The 19,931-nt window shown below is 46.8% G+C and overlaps 1 protein-coding gene across 4 annotated transcripts in view; it reads right to left on the bottom strand.

Moving 5' to 3' along the window:
• The window catches only part of LOC116845555, a 275,053-nt gene that overhangs the window by 42,901 nt on the left and 212,221 nt on the right, over nt 1-19,931 (bottom strand). For all 4 annotated transcript variants that reach the window (XM_032818338.1, XM_032818339.1, XM_032818337.1 and 1 more), the window contains 4 exons: nt 15,303-15,447; nt 13,345-14,284; nt 10,983-12,142; nt 7,971-8,240 (listed from right to left, as the gene is read on the bottom strand). In XM_032818338.1, coding sequence (XP_032674229.1) covers nt 7,971-8,240; nt 10,983-12,142; nt 13,345-14,284; nt 15,303-15,447 — 2,515 coding nt within the window. The remainder of the gene's footprint in view (nt 1-7,970; nt 8,241-10,982; nt 12,143-13,344; nt 14,285-15,302; nt 15,448-19,931) is intronic.

Below are 19,931 nucleotides of genomic sequence, written 5' to 3'. Positions count from 1 at the left end.
CTTTTGGAACAATGTTTGGAACAACTAGAACAATCTATTGCGGTATCAGAATGTTCGATTTTCAAAAAGTGGGGTGCCAGCTCCAAAAATCATTTTTTTTGTTTTATTCGAAAACCGTTTCGAATGAAGCAATATCACTTTGGAACAATGTGGTACAAAGTCAGAACAATCTGGAACAACTTTCAAAATTATAAATTTCAAAAAGTGGGGTGCCAACTTCATACACTCGCTGGTGGCGGCGTAACGTCACATCGAACAGCCGCGTCCGTTTTTTCCGCGTAATCGCGCAGCGATATAAAATAATTAAAGCGCGAGATGTTAGAGAGAAAGAGGGGAGAGAGATGAGAAGAGGAGAGAGCTTACGATAACAACGTCGAATTAGTAGTGGATTCTCGCGTGAAATTTGTGCAGGCGAATTTGCCCGGGTGAAATTCAGGGGGCTCCGGGGAATGAAGCTCCAGCGGAATAAATAAACAGCGAAATCGCGTTGTGCGCCTCATAGAAGAGCAATCGGTTCGCGGGGGTCTTCGTTTTCGTTCTCGAAATACGTCGTTCGATTCTCATAACGCGATTGAAGGGTGTACTCGATCGCAGGGGATAATACGAGGCTGGGAGGGGGACGCGCTCACTCTCTCCTCTCATCCTCCTCCTCCTCCTCCTCCTCCTTTTCATCTGGCGAACGGGAATCCCTTTCAAGCTGCATAAGATATCCGCTTTCTTCCAATACACGGCGGGATATAACGCAGAAATAATTCGGCTCCGTCGATGAATCTATGCATAATCGATTCGCCGAGTTCGGGGGACCTAAAACGGCCCCCCTATCTTCTTGAAAGTCAGATCGCGCGCCTACAAAAAGAGATGCGAGCGCGACCGGGGATCCTTCGTTTTTCGTAACTTTTTAATTTTCAACGTCGAACATACTCGTGGCATCCACGAGGAAGTCCCCGAGCGTCGAAAGCCTCCGGGCTCTTGGCCGGACTTCGCTCTAATGGAATTTTAATTCGACACTTGGTTTTTTTCTAAAGTCGGGTGTCTCTCAGTGAATTAAGTCGCAAATTAAACTCCCATCGTTCATTCGGGATTAGTCGAAGAATGAGGGTTTCGCGCGCCGATTACTAGTCGATTTTCCTTCTTCCATGATCCATTAGGGTGGGACGATCCGAGGAAGCACACGAGTGCACGCACAATTCTCGTTCGCAGAAAGTGGACTTTATGCGAACGACGATTTACACGGAGATAAATGCCTCGGTCATCAGAACAAAAGCACGTTTGCTGCTTAATGATCGTTAGGAGAACAGAACGAATAGTTACTGTTGCGAATCATTCTTCATCATTTGTCATTTTAACAAAATGATACATTGCTTGAGATACAAATTACATTTATTCTCGTCTATTTAGGTTAGGTTAATTTCGTTCCCTACAAAATACTACAGAAGCTGTTGCTTAGAGCAGCAAGTCCAAAGCAACAAATCATTTGCTCCCGCTATGGAGTTATTCGCTGTCTCACACCAACAAACCATTCGTTGCGGGTGTTAAATTAGCAAAACCTTTTATCTCAATGCAGAGACACCCCGTGGAGCTGCGAAATGCATCTTGCGATGCGGTTTGAGTCCTCTTCCATAGAAGGATCACAGGGATACAACGGCGCGTTCTCTTCTTCCCCTTTCTTCTCAATCCCCTTGCCGCATTGGGATTCTCTACTTGGAAACCGTGCTGGAGAGATCGGCTGTGCAGCCGCGACGGCACTCCTCCGACAGGGGAGTGCCGCGGTCGAGCTTTCATTTCGTGCGCCTCTCCGGCTCGATCGCCGGTCTCAAGAACGGATCGTTGAAAAAAATTGCCAATATTTGCGGCGGTACAATACGACCGTACCTCGTATCGCATTGCATCGCGTCGTCATTCACCCTCGACTACCCCGTTTGCTCCCTCCCTCCTGCTCCGTCCCGCGTTTTTTACGTCCGCACGGAGCTTCCACTTCGATCGCGCTCCTGTCTGTCGGGAGGGTGAGTAATAGTAACGACTACACACGGTGGGAAGGGAGAACCCATAAATCTACGGTCTACACCCTTGCAACGAGAAGACGTCGGTGAGGACGTCCGAAAGGGCGCTCATAATAAATATAATCAAATGCAGATATATCACGGCGCTGGGCTGGGCTGTTTCACTTCAAGTTCTCAAATTTCGCCGACGACCCGCCGTCGTCGTCGTGGAGAGAGAGAGAGAGAGAGAGAGAGAGAGAGAGAGAGAGAGAGAGAGAGAGAATCGTGTCCCCTGAGGGCACCGTAACTCCGCTATCCGCCACTGAATCGCGCTCTACCTCGATGTCTCTCTCGAGGATTATTGCACCGGAAAAACGTCACTCTAGCAATGAACGTCCGTCATTTCAATGATCGAGCGCTCCGCGCCCGCGCGGGAGGACCACCCACCCGATGACGTGTCGGGCCACGATCGGAGGACTCGAGAATGAAATTTCGCGCAACGCGTTAGCGAATTCGTTCACCGAGCACGTAAATTCGAGACTGTTTGCGATTTACGATGAAAACTCCGGGTTCTTGATTAAGCCTAGACTGCCAGTGCTTAGTAGTGCTTGCGTAGTGTTTGTTTCAAAATCGGTTGAAGAAGAGTTTTATTTTATAGTCGATTAAAAATGACTCTACATGGATAATAATGGATTAACCATTACTAAAAGCACTGTAACAATTTTGGAGAGATCGATCTCGTTGATCGAATTTGTTAGATGAGTCCGCGGTTCTCGATATAATGGCAAGGGGGGATCGCGTTGTACATACCCGCTATATCTCACGCGATAATATATCGAAAATTCAATGCAACGAAATATCATATTTCTTAGTTTCGAATGTTTGATTGTATTTATCGTAGACACAATGGGAAGCTTCCCCGTCTGTTTTTTTAAATTCCGACTTTTGTTGTCACACGTCAACGCGCCTCTTTCCCTCGATCGCATTTTTATTTCGAGACACATCGAGATTTGAATTTACTTTTACACCGGGAGTACGTTCGCTGCTATGCGCGGGCAGAAACATGCGGGCAACACGCGGGGAACGTCGACTCGCGGTGACGTTGGCGATAAAAATTGCGGGGCGTCGGCCGGTTACAGAGAGGCAAAAGAATTTTAAACGCCGGCAGCGGTATAAATCTGTTTGAAGTGTATTTAGAGTCTCGCGAGCTTGGGATGCGCGGGAGCACCGGGATATGTCGCCCGGGAGGCATACCTGACGAGAGATCGACAACGCTCCCGCGCCGTTGACGCGTATTTGAATATGTAACGAGCCTAAACGCGGTTGTGTGTCGCGGGCGTTTCTACGCGCCGGCTGCGACGTTTGGCTTGTATTTCGCATGCGAAATTCGTCGGGCTCGCCCCGCAGTCGTACACGCGAGACCTGTAATCTTGACACGGAAGTGCGCGAAACTTCCAGCTAATTCCGAGGTTCGGACTAGTCGTTGTTCGCAAATGAAACGACTGCGCTTAATCTTTGCAGGATACCCACACTGCTGTGGTCGAGATATAATTACTAGGGTCCGTATTAAACGTGCCTCAAGCGAGATACTCGTATTTAGATTTGGAGTTGTGAGTTTTTCAACGGTATCGCGATTGAGAATATAAGCGAATCACGTATATCGTGTGATGCAACTGAAAGCTCAGATCTAACTTTAAGTACACATCTAAGTTCAGTCTTAATATCTGGTACTTGAAACTTGTCTCAAGTGAGATATTCAAATTTGAATTTAGAGTTAGATGTAAACTTTTCGGTGGAATTGCAATTATAAATGTAATGTCACGAATATCGTGTGATTTAAATACAAAACTCTGGTAAATAATTTAGAATTCGAGTCTGAGTTTCTCACAGACTCGAATTGTCTTCTAAGACAAGTTTCAAGTGACAGCTGTTAATACGAGCCTGGGAGGATGAACGCGGCGCTCCAAAAGTGACAAGAGAATTCCTAAGCGAAGAATGGCACAAAGTTATGCAAGTAAATGCGACACAAGTTTCCGTTATTCTTTCTCGCGCTCTCGCGGAGATTTCTCTCATTTTCAATCGCCGGGAGAATTATTCGACGTTTTAATTAAGGAGGAAAATTAACGAGAGAAGGAGAATTATTCAATATGTTTCAATTAAGATTCGCGAAAAAAGTAATTGAACGAAGGAGCTGTCGCTCGAATTAATCTCGGAGATTCCGGCGGACTGTGTGTCGAGCGAATATGCACACGGACGACGGTCCGGACTCGCGACGAATTGGCGGCTACGACGACAACTACGACGCGGCGATGACAAAGGTGTTCGTCATTGCACGCGTTCGCACGAGAGGAAGAGTAAGCGAGACGGAGGGACGCCCTCACGCGCGCCGTTACTTTTCATTATGCACAATGTGCATAGAGACGTGGACATTTTATTTATCGTAGGGATACGTGCGCGCCCGGGTCCTCTCCATTCACCACGGCAGCGTCCCTTTCTCGGCTCACCCCCTAGTGAAGGGAGCCCCCTTTTATTCGCTCGCAGCCTCCCCAGCCGGTCCGCGCCGGACGGAACAATACGCGCGAGTGCGACACACGCGACACACACGACGGCGGAAAAGAACGGTTCTCCGTTTTCATTCCCCCGTTGTAGCTTTTTCCCCCGAAACGTGCAGCCCTCGCGGGTTTGCCCCTTCCGCAGGGGAGGGTGCGCGATCGTCGGGGGGCCCTGAACAACGGGGGTCGCGTCTATTGTCTCGCACGACTCGCCGATATCCCGATTAAGGTGTATCAGTGCGGCGTGTACCGCACGTGTCAACCCATGACGTTGATTTGTAATCCGACGGTGATTAAGCGCGATAAACGTTTGTTCAAGTCGCGTCTCCGTTGAGACCGCATTGTCGACTTTTGCTTCCTCAAACTGCTCTGACTGAATCACTGTGGAGGTACAAATGCCCAACAAGAATCATACAAGTTGACTGTTGCGATTAATAATTTAACAAAAAAATAATCGCAAATTTTAATTTCATATTTTTTAATTAAAGAAAATTGTTAATTGCATTTACACATACACATATCAACCTACATAGCTTTTATTGGCCATTTTAGCGATTGAGTAACTGAGAACCTCAACATAAATTCCCTTCTCTTATTGAGACTGTGTGTAACGGGAAGAAGGCGAAATCGTGAATATTCACGCTTTTAAGCGAAGAATTTCTTATTAATTGAAAAAGTTTTTAATGTAATTTTATTTTGTGTGTGTGTGCTATATTGTTTTTTAAGTGTGTACGATCAATAATTCATTTGAACAATCGTTTCTTCAAGAAACATCGAACTCACACCGTTTTTCGAAAAACCTTTTGCCTATTGATATTGTATATGACAAAATTAAATCGCGCACGTGTTTCGAAAAATGAAACAAGACAAAAATAATTTTTTCTACCGTCCACGACAACAATCGAGATGGGGAGAAGACGTCAGTTTCGCCGGCGGAAAATTGTCGTCCTCGGCTGGCTGGCGTACGATAATGTCGGCAAATGAGAGAGCCAAATGAGGGAAAATTAGCGCGGAGGCCGCGGAAGAGAGCACTTATTTTCCACACGTGTGTCTCTGTCGAGCGATGACGCAATCCACGTCTAGCCGGAGATGAAAGAATCGCGCCGTTTCTGCTCTCCTCGTCTTTCGTCGTCTCGCCTTTGATCCGGCCAGTGTGCAGCTCCGGTGCGAGATATCCGCGCGTCCATTTCCGGTGCGTGGGGAGAAAAAGCGTCGTCTGCGCGAGTTTCAAAGTGATCGATTCGATATCATATGCGGGTACTGTACGCTTCAAAAGACACCCTGCTGTTTCTCGGAGTCGAAACGAGAGCTCTCCAGCTCGATAAATGTCTCAAGAATACACGATTTCACTCGGACAACGTTGTCCCGGCAAGATTCTGCCGCGATCGTTCCATCGAGTCTACTCTATAGAAGATATTATTACCTCAGCGCTTCGCTCCCCCTTCATCGAGATTGATCTTAGAGAGATTAAGTTTATCTTATTCTTGCAAATCTTAAGTTATGGAAAGAATAAATAAACTCTCTCAGAGAACGTGAATGGTATGATCGGTGGAGTTCTGCGCGATACCACTCTGGATAAATGACACTGCAATCCCCATGTTGCCGTTAATTGACGAACAAGATATCGATGAGTATCACGGTCGGCGAGAGAAATCCTCGGGTACGACAAAGAAAACGTTTCTATTACATAACACGAGGTGAACCGACGCGGGTCGTATCGTGAACGTAACGAGCGACCTTTAGTGCGTCGCACGGTGTGCTATAAAAATATACACGTTGCACCGCACGATTATACCATAGCAATTAAAGTGAATCGTCGCCACGGCGTAGTGAATACAGCGAAAATATTCGTCGGTGATAATAAAGCGCTCTAAGTTATTTGAGTTCAGCTCGGAGCGTCGAAATCAATATTTCGCACCGCGAAAGCGAGCTGTCACTCGCGATGCACGCATATCCCGGGCTGATGTCCCGAGAGGATGTCCTCGACGCTCGAGGAGCTTCCGCGTTTTCTTTCATATACGCAAAACATCGCGCATCGTGTGCGCACGAATCTGCACGCGTGACTTTCCTCGCCGGGATATCTTTTCGCGTCATCGGCCGCGCCATCGGCGAACGCGCGCTTTATGCCCGGGAACGTTGCATTTAACATGGAAATTTCTCCGTCGAGTACAATGGCGAGTACATCGTACTATTTTATTACGGCAATACGAGAAATTGGCTCGTCGCCAGCTTGTTTATTGCGAAAGGCGTTGGCCCTCCATCGCCGTTCTCTCTTCCCTCTTAGCCTCCTCCTCCACCTCCTCGTTCGCTTCTCCGCACTTTTGTCTCTCTTTCCTCTTCCGCAACGCGACGGAAACTATTCCCAAGCGGCGTCGAGTCACCCTCCTAGCTCGATGGCCGTTTCTCCCCGCGAAACCGTGCTCTCGACGGCGCTTATTAGCGATCTTCTTATTTATCACCCCTCCTCCACCCGTCGTTACGTATTTCCGGACATTCCGGCGTCGCCGAGCGGTTTAATCCGAGGATAAGAGAAACTAATGAGAGAGTCGGCAACGCTGATTAGAATGCTCACGATACATTGATCTCACGATTATTCCATTCGATTGCGAGGAGAATTTCCCGCTCGACGAGTCGAGAATCGAAACTTTTCATTAATTAGCGCGACTTTTAATCGTCCCACTACGTTATAACAGAGAACATACACCCGTTCGTTTTTAATATTTCTGCGGGGAAATTTATTTTTAAACCCGTATGTACTTTTCTAATGATCTCTTCTTCCTACGAATAAGAGCCCTGGGAAAACCTTGCGAACCTCTCTGAAATTATGCTAGCAAAATTACAGTTATTAACTGAAAAATTAATGCTCTCGCGTGCGAGTCAGAGAGCAGTAAAAACGTGCCTGTTGTCTCTTGGGAGAAAGAGAAGAGGGAGAAAAGAGCCAGCTATGTTGATTTAATATTTCATACACAAAACAAGGTCAAAAATTAGACCGCTGAGATGATCGGATTTTAAGTAATTCTGGAATAAGGCTCAACGAAATGACAACAAATAATCACACGCAGAATGAAAATACAATAGTGCTACGCACAATATTACGCCTCAGGTTTCTCCGTCAGTCTTTTCATCCTTCGCGTACAATCTGTGAGACCTGAACGAATACGCTCGCCAACTTCTGTGAAGTATCCGGGAAATTTTCGAAATTGTGCAAATCTGCTTGCAGATTTTGATCTTACATCACGTTATTATAACCGAGACTTTCCTATATTTCCGGAAGAGGTGTGTCCAAAACTGTTGGCTTTTACCAAGATTATGATAGATGAGAGTTGCTCGAGATGACAGACTCAGATTGCAGCAAAAAATATGATTGCACGTAAAGGGTGAAATTTTCCGAGTTAATGTATGAGTTAATGAGAACTAAAATGTCCAGTCAGTGACTCACCTCTCGCCTGGAATTATTGGTGGCCGGCGCGCGTCTCCCCCTGGCGAAACCGGCGTCCATGGACCTGGTGTTCAGGGAAGCCTGCTCTTTTGAGTCGCCGACCGGGGTGCGATGGGGCGGCACCCTCGGCCTGTACTCTATGGTCCTGTTGCCGTGGCTCTTGGACTTCGGCGGCATTATCGAGCTCTGACCGATATCAGAGCTCTCCTCATCGGCCTCTTCGACAGGCGAGGGCGGCAACGGCGGGAACTCCATTACCTCGACGCTCACCTGTTACAATGCGGATACCACGAGGTTGTTCAAACGGTTTCACGAAGTAATGATCACTCGGCTAGTACCGCCAAGTTCGTTAAACGGCGATTGGATCGGCGGACGATGAGATAGCGCGCGGAAATCGCGTCCCGTGAAATGCAGATCGCGTTCGATTGACGTTTCTACCGAATAGCGAAATTTTTTGCAATAAATCTGATCACAATCAGAGCGAGTGAAAATTCTCGGATGACATGCAAAGATTCAACCGGAATCACAGAAATGAGTATTTAACTCAAAGTTGGATTTAACTCCTGTGACGGTAAAACACACAGAGACCGGCATAACAACTTTAACACATGGTATGTATAATATTAGGTTACTAATATTTCCTAACTATACACATTCGTTCCTGGACTTTAAAGTGGAGCTTTATTTTAATCAGAGCACGCATAACATACACAAATAACAAATAATTAACCAATAATGCGTATGAATGAAAAGTTCTAATAATTTTTGCACTACGTTTTAAGGTGTTATGTCTCTGTGCAGTCTCATTTTTCAATTTTGAATTAAAATGTTCACTTGACGATTCAGAGTGTGGAAAATCCACGCTAGTCGAGTGAAAAGTTATACCAATTCGAGTGACTCGGCAGTCAGTCTGCTTTTCGAGTGAAATCTCGCTCTCAGAAGTTCACAGAGTACGTGTAACCGACTCGTCCGCGGATCGTCGATTTAAATGTCGCACAGTTTGTTCCGCGAGTGAACTCTGGTCGCGCGTTTAATTTCGTAGACGAGCACGCGCACATGGCGCGCTGAATGAAGAATAATTAATTGTCTCGAGTGACGAGCCGCTGAGACACGTTAAGAGACAGCTGAAGCCGCGAATGGCTAGGTATCGCGATCGTCGATATTCGAGAAACTAAACGGAGCGTATCAGCGCTCGGACGGCTACGCGAGCACAGTTGACGTGTGCTTCCAATGTGCTCGCGGCGTTACGCGTGGCCGAGACGTTTCCAGATCGTGAAGCTTTTAAAGAGCTCGCGGACGCGAATTTCCGATGAGAACTCTGCCCCGACCCGGAACCCGCATCGGAGGGCTACATTAGATACTCGTTAATCGACGAAGGGTCCTCGTGACGATACGCGTATTATCGGCATGAATGGCTATTCACTTCTCGATGACCATTCAACGAGTCTGTTGGATATTTTCACCGGGGCGTCGGATCAACGAGGTAGTTTATAGCTCGGCGATTCGCGACGAGCGCATTTTCCGTTTTACTGTACCTTCGGCACACTCGTATCGACATAGAAGAGACCGGGACTAGGTGTCCTATATTTCAAAATTTCCAAGTTACAACTACTCAAACAACTAACTGTTGTGACTGACTGTATAAACATGATGGAGGCAGCCTTCTTCCGTGTGTCAATGTTCGCCACGATCCTGTCAACCGTATATTTTGTTTTGTAATAACCAGAATACAAACATGCGGCAATGTGACCATCTTATCGGGCTTAGTAGCGCAGAAAGTAAGAAGACTACTTATAAAATGTCTATCCTAGTTAGTAGTTCCAGGGTTTTCGCGAAAGGCTTCCACAGTCCCGTTACCGGCCTTTAATTATGGGCCAATTTTACCTTGTTACCGCATATGTTCGACAAATCATTTTATGAATGAAAATTACTTTTATTACGCGAAACTTTATATATCATATACTTGCAAGGCAATTTTATTCTAGCCAGTAATACGTCGCTAACTTTATTTACTCATAAGATGGAGTATATTAATACAAAATTAATAAGAGCTCAAATATTTACTTTGCTACTACTAAATCAGTTTTTTCCATCTTTAACTGTAATATTACTTCGATTTTAATAAAACTCAGAGAAAAGTACTTATGTTTAAAAATAAATTTTACGACTTTGTATCTATATTATTCCTCGCAAGATAGATATTAAAAAAAATATCCAAGGGCCATGTGCAACATATCCCTAGGGCCATTTAGACCCGGTCTCTCCTACAATGTGACCATTTGACGAACTATTTGCAGTGAAAATTCTACCAAAATAAGTGCGGATGTCAAAGTGTTAATAGACACGTTAATACCCACGTTTGCAGAACGACCTAAGCACTTCTTCTTTGACTCATTTCGGGACGTCCAACGGAAGAATGTCTGCCTGAACAATTCTCAGAAGACATTTCTTTCATTGGACGCCGAATACGTCTTGAAATGTATCGTAAGCGTTGAAACTGTCGCGAACGAATGTACCTCGTCGAATGGAAAGAGAGAAAAATAATTAAAGAAAGTTACGCGAAAGTTAATAAAAATGGATCCGCGCAAAGCTGAGGTCCCCGGTTACCTGCACATTGCATGGCGAAAAATGCGGCTTTTGCGCAGTATCGCTAATGGAATCCTATATTACGGGGTTACGCCACCAATTTATATATGGGGCGGCCGGCCGCCGCTGGTAGAAGGAACCCCCTCTCCCGCTGCCGCCAAGGGTCTCAGCTGCTTCTCGCTGCCTTTTCACCATCGCACACGCCCCCACAATGTTCGTATATTTCTTCCCGTGCATTTTTCACGATGCAGATGCACCTCGCTATTCTCCGCCGTAAAGGCAGAGTCTTTATTTCCGCTCGCTTTCCGTCTCCTCGCATCGTCTCTTAAGGACGACTCGCGTGGAATAACGATAACGCGATCGCGCGACGGTACTCGTCGAAGTCATCCTATCACCACCACCACCACCACCGAGGAATCTACGCACCTGGAAATCCGGGTTCTTCGAATCCTCCAGGATGGCGTCGATCACGTTCTCGATTTGCTTCTGATCGTTCTTGTGGTTCTCGATGCCGTTCTGGCGCAGCCGCCTGCCGGACGAGTAGACGACGTCGGTGCCGTTCGGTTTTCTTCGGTCAAAGTCCGCGTCCGAGCTGGTCTTGGACGTCTCGGAGTCGGAGCTGTGCTGCTTCCGGTTCCTACTGTCGAACGGGCTGCCGTCCACTGTGGGCTTCCGCTCGGCCACGGGCTCATTGTTCTCGAAGCTGTTGCGCTTCGAGCTCTGCTTCACGTCGCCGTTCCGCCAGCGCTTACTGTCGCAGTACGACTCGCTGTTCTTCACGCTCTCGATCTCCTTGATCGCGTCGCTGACCTTCTCCAGTTGCCGGCGATTCTCCTTCAGCGCCTTCTTCACGATCTGGTCCTCGATCAGCAGATTCACCGGGATCTTGGAGGCCAGCCGATCGCTGCTCGTCGCGCCCTTCTTCGACGTCTGCGACTCCACGAGCAAGTTCGTCGACGACTTGGCCGCGTCGAAGTCCATCGAGAAAGGCGCCGGCACGCCGTTGCAGTCTCTCGATCGATCCGTGACTCGAAGATCCGTTCGATCGTCGTCATCGATAGGCGATGGTGGCAGCCGAGGTAGCTCGATGTTGTCGCGCTCCTTGTCCTTGTCGGACACGTCGGACGACTCCTCCTCCTCCACGGTGATCTCCAGCTGAGCTCGGTTGCCGGCGTCGTTGTTGATCGCCGGCATGGACACGACTCTGATGAGGTCCGGCGGTGGCACCGGCACCGCGAATTCCGCCGGCGGCTCGTCCAGGCCTTCGAGCTTGCCCTCCTTCAGCAGGCTCTTGATGTTGTCGAAGGTGCTCGAGTATCGCCTCACATCCGACAGTCGGCTCTCCTCGCCGTTCTCGAAGGACAAGCTCTTGGTCTTGGTCGGAGTCTTCGGCAAGACCTTGCGCTCTTTCTTACGGCCGCGGCGTATGACGTAAGTGCCATTCTTCGTCAGCTCCTGCGGCCGAATCTGGTCGAGCTCGTTTGTGGACGAGTCCGAGTACGGCGAGACTAGGTCGTCGTCGGTAGTGGACAGCCGCGGGTCCTGCCAATCGTCGAAGTCGCGCAGCTTCGACGCGGATCCTACGCCTGGAACGCAATCCCAACCGCATTCTCATTTGAATCTTTAGTCGGCAGGATTAGTCCTGTCGTTACGACTAAGCTGAACCAAGTCGAAATTTTAGCTCTACTTTCGACCTAAACTTTTCAATCCGTATATTCTGCCAGAATTAGTATATATGAAAACTGAAGTCCTACTTGAGGCACTTCTAAATGGCGGAAAACGTACAAAATGTTACTTGCAGGTTCTGAAGAGAACCTTTCGATAAAGTTAATAGATTAAAAGAATCAAAAGAGGCCGACATATAATTTAGAGTATCAAAATAGATATTAAATGAAATATTGAGGTTAAAAGTAAGATCAAAATTTCGACTCGGCAATGCAAAGTTCTGCCGCCGAATGCGCGTAATAGATAATAGTAGCAGTAATAGCTAATAGATAATAGAATAATAGATTGTTATTTGTTGCCTCACATTGTATGATTTATTATATCTACGTTAATACGCTGAATGTCGATATGATTTGGCATTATAATGTTGCCCTGTCTTATTACGTTACGTACAAAATATAATTAATTAATTAATTGTAATTGAATGTGAATAATTGTTTGCGTGGCCAATAGAACGTCAATAAAATAAAGTAAAAGATACGTGCGCATCAAGTTAGCTTTATTTTCTGTATTTTTAGTAATGGACGCCAGGTTGGCAGTTAAGCTTTTTTCAAATTAACGGAAATCAATACGGTGGTCAACGTGTTAATGTAAAGTGATAGTAAATAAATTAATAAAATTTGTATTTATGACGTTAAAATAAACAAACTGTTGCTTAATAACGATGTGTTATTCACTGGTTTTCAATGCAAATCGTAAAAAAATAATTATAGTTTATGACTGTAGTGGTTATAATGAAACCGTTCAGTGAAAGCCGCTATATATTGACGTGTAGTAATGGAAAGATTTGGATAGGACAACACATTTTTAAATGCCAATATGTCAAAAATAAAAACTTCATCTTCCGAAAAGAAACAAAAGGATCAAGGGGCTGCAACATTTTCTGTGAAAAATCCTAATCGCGCAAAATTTTCAAAAGGGAAATTTGGAGACACACGGATTTTCTAAAAGGGAAACTTTAGATTGCCGAAAAAGAATACTACTCGATGCTGCTTGCTACGCGAAACTTCAGAGCTCCTCCATATCAATCCTCCTTTAAACAGATTAGTCTTGAGGCACTTACTTGAGACATCGCTGCTCTTTCGTCGTCTCCTGCCGACGACTTTGGTGCTACCGGGCGCGTACAGGGGATCATCCTCAAGGGACACCTCCCACGCGATGGAGTGCCTCTTGCTGATGGGCTGCGGTGGCGGCAGCAGTTCCTCCAGGGAATCGTCGGAGAAGCGCTCCTCGTCGGACTGCGTCCTGAAGTCGGCGGAGTTGCGCGCGGAGAAGTCCGAATTTCTCGTGGAGAACAAGTCGGAGTAGCGCTCCTCGGAGCAGCGGTCGGACGTGGGCGCGGAGAGGTGCTCGCTGGAGTCCGCGCGCGGCAGCGAGAACGAGACGAAGTCGAGATTGCGGATGGAGAACGGGTCGGAGCTCGGTACGGACACGTGGTCGTTCGAGCTCGCGCTCGCCACCGCTATCGAGAAGTCCGAGTGGAAGCGCTCATTCGACGTGGAGTTCGCGCGTGAGAAGTCCGACGAGTCGCAGTTGGCGCGCATGGAGAAGCGCTCGACGCTGACCGAGCTGGAACGCGGTATGGAGGACCTCTCCGACTCGGAGTTTCTGGAGAACCTGCCCTCGCTGGAGTCGGAGTCGTTGCGCCGTCGTTGCGACGACTCCTTGTCCGGCCTGTTCATCAGCAGGCGATCCTCGACGCTGCTCGACTTCATGATCTCGTTCTGCCGTTGCTGCTTCCTCAGGTGCGACGTGCGGTCCCGCTCCGGGCTTTGCTGTTGACGGCCGGTGTCCTCCAGGCACTCCTCCGAGGAGCGGCGGCGCACCTCGCGGTGCTTCTCCACCGCGCTCGGGTTCGTCCGCGGCGGGATCCAGTTGAAGGACATCTTGCCGTCGTACGGCAGGCTGGCGAACTTGCTGGGCGGACTGGGCGGTTGGGCTAGTCGCAACGACTCCACGGTACCGTTCTCCCAGCCGTACGGTCGCTGGTGCCGGGTCTTCGGCTGAAGAAACGCATCGAGTGCTTTCATGAATATATTTTTTCACAGGGTGACTCCGAGATCGCGCCTCGGAAACTCCGCGGGTAACTTGGAGTCGACTGTTTGTCGAGGAAAGAATATCCGATCGATCTCTCATTGTTCTTAGAAACAATCGATACTTGATACTTTCTTAACCGAGTTTTTTACATAAGTTTTGTACGTTCACAGGAAATATTAAGAAAGAATCAAACAAGCCAATAAGAGCCGACACAAGGTATTAGTGATGGATATTTAATGGAACGTCAAACATTTAACTTTTCAAGAATCATTGAACTCTCTAGAAGTGAATCAACAATATGTTATCAAGAAATACCTGCAAAATTTATCTCTAGTTCTTCAACATTATTTCTTGGAGATCTATCTTCGGATTAAATTTAGAATTTGTCCCCACTTAAGAAAAAAAGGTAAGTTTTCATTATCTCAAAGATAAATACAAAGTTTCTTTCATCCCCGATCGCTCATAGCTGCCAGATCTAAAGTTGCTCCGTCGGTGCTTCAGTAATTTTACCGCGACAACATCGACCCCAAACTACTCCGGGAAGAATTCGCGTGGACGGAAGAAAACACGAGGAGCCCGAGGCGCCCCATACATCACGCGTCGCCTGATCCAAGATCACCGGAGCCATCTTCATCAATTTTACTCGCTCATCTGGGGCACGAGCGGGTCCAATCCGACGCAGCTCACCGTGGGATCGCGATCGGGAGCGATCCCTGCGTCGGCTTCGCGAATCGGGCCGACTTCCGCGTGTGGCGAGAGTCTCGACTTTGCGCGTTACGGTCGACTCGACCGTAATCGTAAACCAATATCGTTACGACGCGCTCCGATGAGAAAGTCGCGGGATTACGAGCGGCCGGGCACCGATCTGCGACCGCGAGCGCCACGTACGTCGCGGACGCGCCGTCGTAAGTAAGCCGAGTTATCGGCAGCGATCAAACGGCGAGGGAGGAGACAGCGAGAGAAGATACGGAAGAGAGTACTTACGAGGGTGGTCTGCGTGGTAACGGCGTTTCCGTGCCGCATGCTATCCTCCACGGCGACCATCCACTGCTGCTGCCGGCCGGCGTTCCGCCGCTCCGAGCTCTGGCCGACGACGACGTTCCTCTTCGACGAGTTTCCCGGGGAAACCCTGGCCGACAGATGAAACATGGATAAAGAGAGAGCGGCTACACACAAGGTGTCCCGGATTTAATAACTGTCCGAACACTTATTAGCACTGTCTCTTAGCACGGATGTATATCGGCTGACAGCTGAAGGAGCCGCTGGAGCGATGCCAGCGGCGCATTGACAATTGTTTCTCGACGTATCGCCTGCAAGCGTGTCGTGCGCGTGTCGCTAAGAAACAGTCGCGTTTCTTAGCTACTTTCGATGGTATCTCGCGTTTACCGAGCTCGCCTCACATCACCCGCTCTGGTTCGTCAATCTTTTTTCACTAATATCTCTTGAAATTTTACCTATTTGAAAATGTTAGAGAATTTTTATTTCGAGGTTAATGCACTCTACCTATACACTCGGCTCCGCAGAGAATTGGCGAACAACATTGGAAATTAAATAAAAAAAAGTTCTTTACCATTTTGCAATTAATCATTACTTTTACAATTATTCCGCTTCCGACGGACGTGATATCGTCCTTCTGCGGAATAAGGATCAAGTAGCATAATCGTGTAAGTACAAAAGACATCAATTTTTGTATTTGCGTTAAAATGGACATTAACTTGTGTTAGAAATTAATGAGAAATCTTAGTTTGGATCTGTGATACAAAACATCAGTTTTATGTTTTATAAAGTGCAATCTAAAGGAAAAGCAACATTATAATAATGAAAACTTGACTCTAATTTTCAGAGTCAAATTAAGATATTAAATAACTTAGATTTAATAATTTAACATTTTTAATATTTTTTAATAAAAAAAAAAACTTTTAAAATAATTTTAATTTAAATTTAATTTTTTATTTAAAATTTTTTTATTTTAAATTTTATTTTAAATTTTTTAAGTTTTTGATTTTTTTAATAATTTTATTACATTTCATTTATTTTTAGATATTTGAAAATCACATAAGAAGCTCGCCAAGCAAATTGTGCGAGCAAAACGCAGTGAAACAATTATTTTTGTATTTGGAACTAAAATATTTGGTACATACGACATGTTTGGTGTTATCACCTTTTTACTTGTGTCAAGTAGGATGTATTAGTGAGAAAGTAAAACACACAAGTGGCGATTAAACTTTTTTTCTTACAATTGCTAAACATCTGGTTGCTGCCACTTTAACCAAATTTTCGTTTCGGTAACGAAATTCAGCACACGCATTTCCATGCAAAGTTCGCGCAAGTGTTTTCCAGATGGAACACGCTTGCGGAACACAAATGCTCGCGGCATTCGATGAGGATGAACTGCGCGACAATACGTCATCAACGAACCCCGTGAGCGCCCGTCCGGAGGAGTTGGAAGTTTTTTTATCCTATTAACCTTCTTTCGACATATTTTCGAAGTTGCCGAGTCGCCCAAGAGGACAGCATAAATCCGGGCTACCCACACGACCGAATAAACGAGGGGCATTGCACGGGCCATCCGGGGAGAATAAGGGAACTTTTGGGAAGAAAACGACGGAATAAATCCGATGGGAACTTATCATCGTCATGCCGGCCGATCGATCGATCCGCCCGTGTCTTTTTGTCGAATCAAGACCGAATTTTTCGCGTTCCACGACGTCGAACGCGGTAGGTCTCGACGTCGAGCGCGTAAAGCGCAGTGCGAAGAAGTTCCTGTCTTCTTACTAATCGCGGCCAGAGATATTTCTTCTCGCGTGTAAATAAAATACATTTTCTCAACGAGTAGCTTCAGCACTGGGAGAGAAAAAATAATAGATCTAATAAAAATTATTGTTACCTTTGACCTGAGCTATGTTGTTTGATTATTCTAGCACGAAAATGGCAATATAGTAATGTGCAGATAAGATTATTATCATTAACATTATAGTAGATTTTAATTAAAAAATGATTCTCTTGACCATAATTTGTAACAATAATTTCTTCACGTAATTGTAGCCACAAATACCAAACATATCTTTCTCACCAATTTTTCGTGACGAAATGTCATTGATGGACTTCCGTTAATTTCTTTAACGCCGACTCGCTTTGGGTCAAGGGTGAACGAACTGTTGTACAAAAGAGGAACGATAAGCGTAACATGACTGAGTTACGCCACTTCGGAATCGAACGCCTCGATCATGTCCCGTTTTATTTGAGACCCCGACATATTATGTCCGGTAACGACTCTCTCGTTCTCTCGTCGATCTCCTATATGCGTCCTTTCTTGCCCGTTTAAACAGGAATTTTCACGGCGCGATTTGGCGCGACACGAGCGCAACGCTCACGCGCGATTTTTGCAGCTTCCGGGTAGCGTCTCAATCGCACCGTCGACCGTAAAAGCAAGGAGAAGAAAGGAGCGAGGTGAGAACGGCGACGCTGAAGAGCGAACCCGATCGATTGACACTCGACTTCCGTTTGACTCGCTTCCAGTCGATAAACGTCGTACCACCGCCGCTGCCGCCGTCGTCGTCGTCGTTGTCGTTGTCGCTGTCGTCTTACCGGAGGTGCCGAGGGAAGACTCCGCGTGGAAATGCGATCCTCCGGATTATTTAACATAGAGACAGCCAATCGCGAGCAACGTCCGTGTGTTTTGCCGTGGACGTCGCCGCTCAGACGTCTAAATTAAGACACGGTGGTACAACGATACACGCCAGAGAGATAAGAAAGATGAGTCTCCAGAAAAAGGAAAAAAGGAAAGTGCGGAGTGAAGATATCAAACATCTTCCGTCGCGCGCGCACGTACAAAAAGAAGAAGCTCTTCCGCGCGCAGAACAGGTTTATCGCATCGAGCGGGATGCAAAAGAGAAGTCGCGCTGATTTTCTCACGTTGACGAGAACGACAACGACAGTGACAACGACGACGACGAGGACGACGACAACGACGACGACGAAGGCGACGACGTTTTGCCAGAATGACGGCCGCTCCACGGAGAGAAGAGGTTTCCCGAATAGAAGACGCATCTGCATTTCGAGGACGCCAGCTCGAACGCTCTTCACGGAGACTGCAGGCGTTCCTCGGCCGCGACAGAACGGCTGGTAATAGGCATGAAACGCGGTGATTAGAATCGACAGGCGCAACGAGGACGCCGTCGACGAGGACGACTTAAGGAGTCGCGTCTAACAAGGACTACTGCGGCTTCACGCTCGCCAACGAGTTGCAGGAACTCGGAATATTCCGCAGAACAGCCGCGTCGTAAAAGTCTGCGCGAGGACCTCCCGCGAGGAATGCGTACGTTAGAATACCGTGAATAATCCTCTCACCGCCTTATAACTCCCTCTAATTCGCGTGTCGTACCAAAGAAAAAAATAAATAAAAAGTAAGATTCAGATATAAAAAAAAATAAAATTGTATAATAGTGCTAAAATAAATCGTGAAATAGAATGACGAAGTCAAGCGCGAGACGCTTTGTACATCCGCGAGGATGTAATTAATGATCTCGGTTGAACAATGTTTATCCAAATTATTGAGCACACATTTTTTTGTACATTCCCGAGTCGAAATTTTGATCCTACTTTCAACTTCACTATTCCACTCAACACGCTAAAGAAAATGAAAAGAAACATTTCGGACATCATCAAAGTAGGAGTAAATTGTATCATTCCAATCAAACCTATTTTGCTAACTTAGCTCCTACTGCATTGTAGAATTTAATATTTAACATAGGATCAGAATTTCGACTCAGGTGTTGTCCCTACGTTTTCTTCTTCTGTATATCAAATGAATACATTCCCGATTAATTGAATAAATAGATAAATAATTAGATCGATAATACGGTGGTAAGTCTCTGAATGTTAACTGCAACGATCGGGGATCACAGCAAAGGTATGTCGCGCTCGAGCGAGACGATATCGTTTATCTTAACGAGCAATTTCGCCACAGATACACTCGTTCGATGGAAATCGGCTGCGAGGGACCGGCTTCGCTCGTTTGTGGCGAGATAAGCGACCGGAGAATTCTCGCGACCTCTCAGAGGTCATCCTTTCCGGGCGAACATGACGAGTTTATGCAAACAAACGAACGCGTCAGGTTAATGGCCTTTTAACGCGTCCGGCCTGTTGATGAAATCGGCCTCCGTAGTTTTCTGCGGGAGCGAGCCTGCAGATGGAAAACCGCGGACCGCGACGACGCCGTCGTCGTTGTCGTCATTGTCGCACTCGTCTCGTCTCGGAGAATGCAATCGGAGTGGTGTACGCGAAAGTAGTATGAGTGGCGAAGAGCAGAGGGAGTTTAACTTCCGACTTTCGTTGGGAGAGGAGACGGTAGAGGAAGAGGAGGAGAAGGAGGAGGAGGAGGAGGAGGAGAAGGAGGAGGAGAAAGAGGGTTTTCGCTTGTTTGAAGTAACGCCGGACGGAGTTGGTTACGACAACCGACGGAACGGCGATCCTGATGAAACGAAGTTACGCCCGGAACTAAAACTAAAGATATGAAAAAGTTAGGGAAGTCGCATGCGTGCGAAAGAGACCAGAAGGGGGAGAGAGAGAGAGAGAGAGAGAGAGAGAGAGAGAGAGAGAGAGAGAGAGAGA

Source organism: Odontomachus brunneus, unplaced genomic scaffold (assembly GCF_010583005.1).
Source record: "Odontomachus brunneus isolate Ranch 3 - 2012 unplaced genomic scaffold, Obru_v1 Obru_scaffold_053, whole genome shotgun sequence".
Lineage (NCBI taxonomy): Eukaryota > Metazoa > Arthropoda > Insecta > Hymenoptera > Formicidae > Odontomachus > Odontomachus brunneus.
This window is presented reverse-complemented; position numbering and strand designations above follow the sequence as displayed.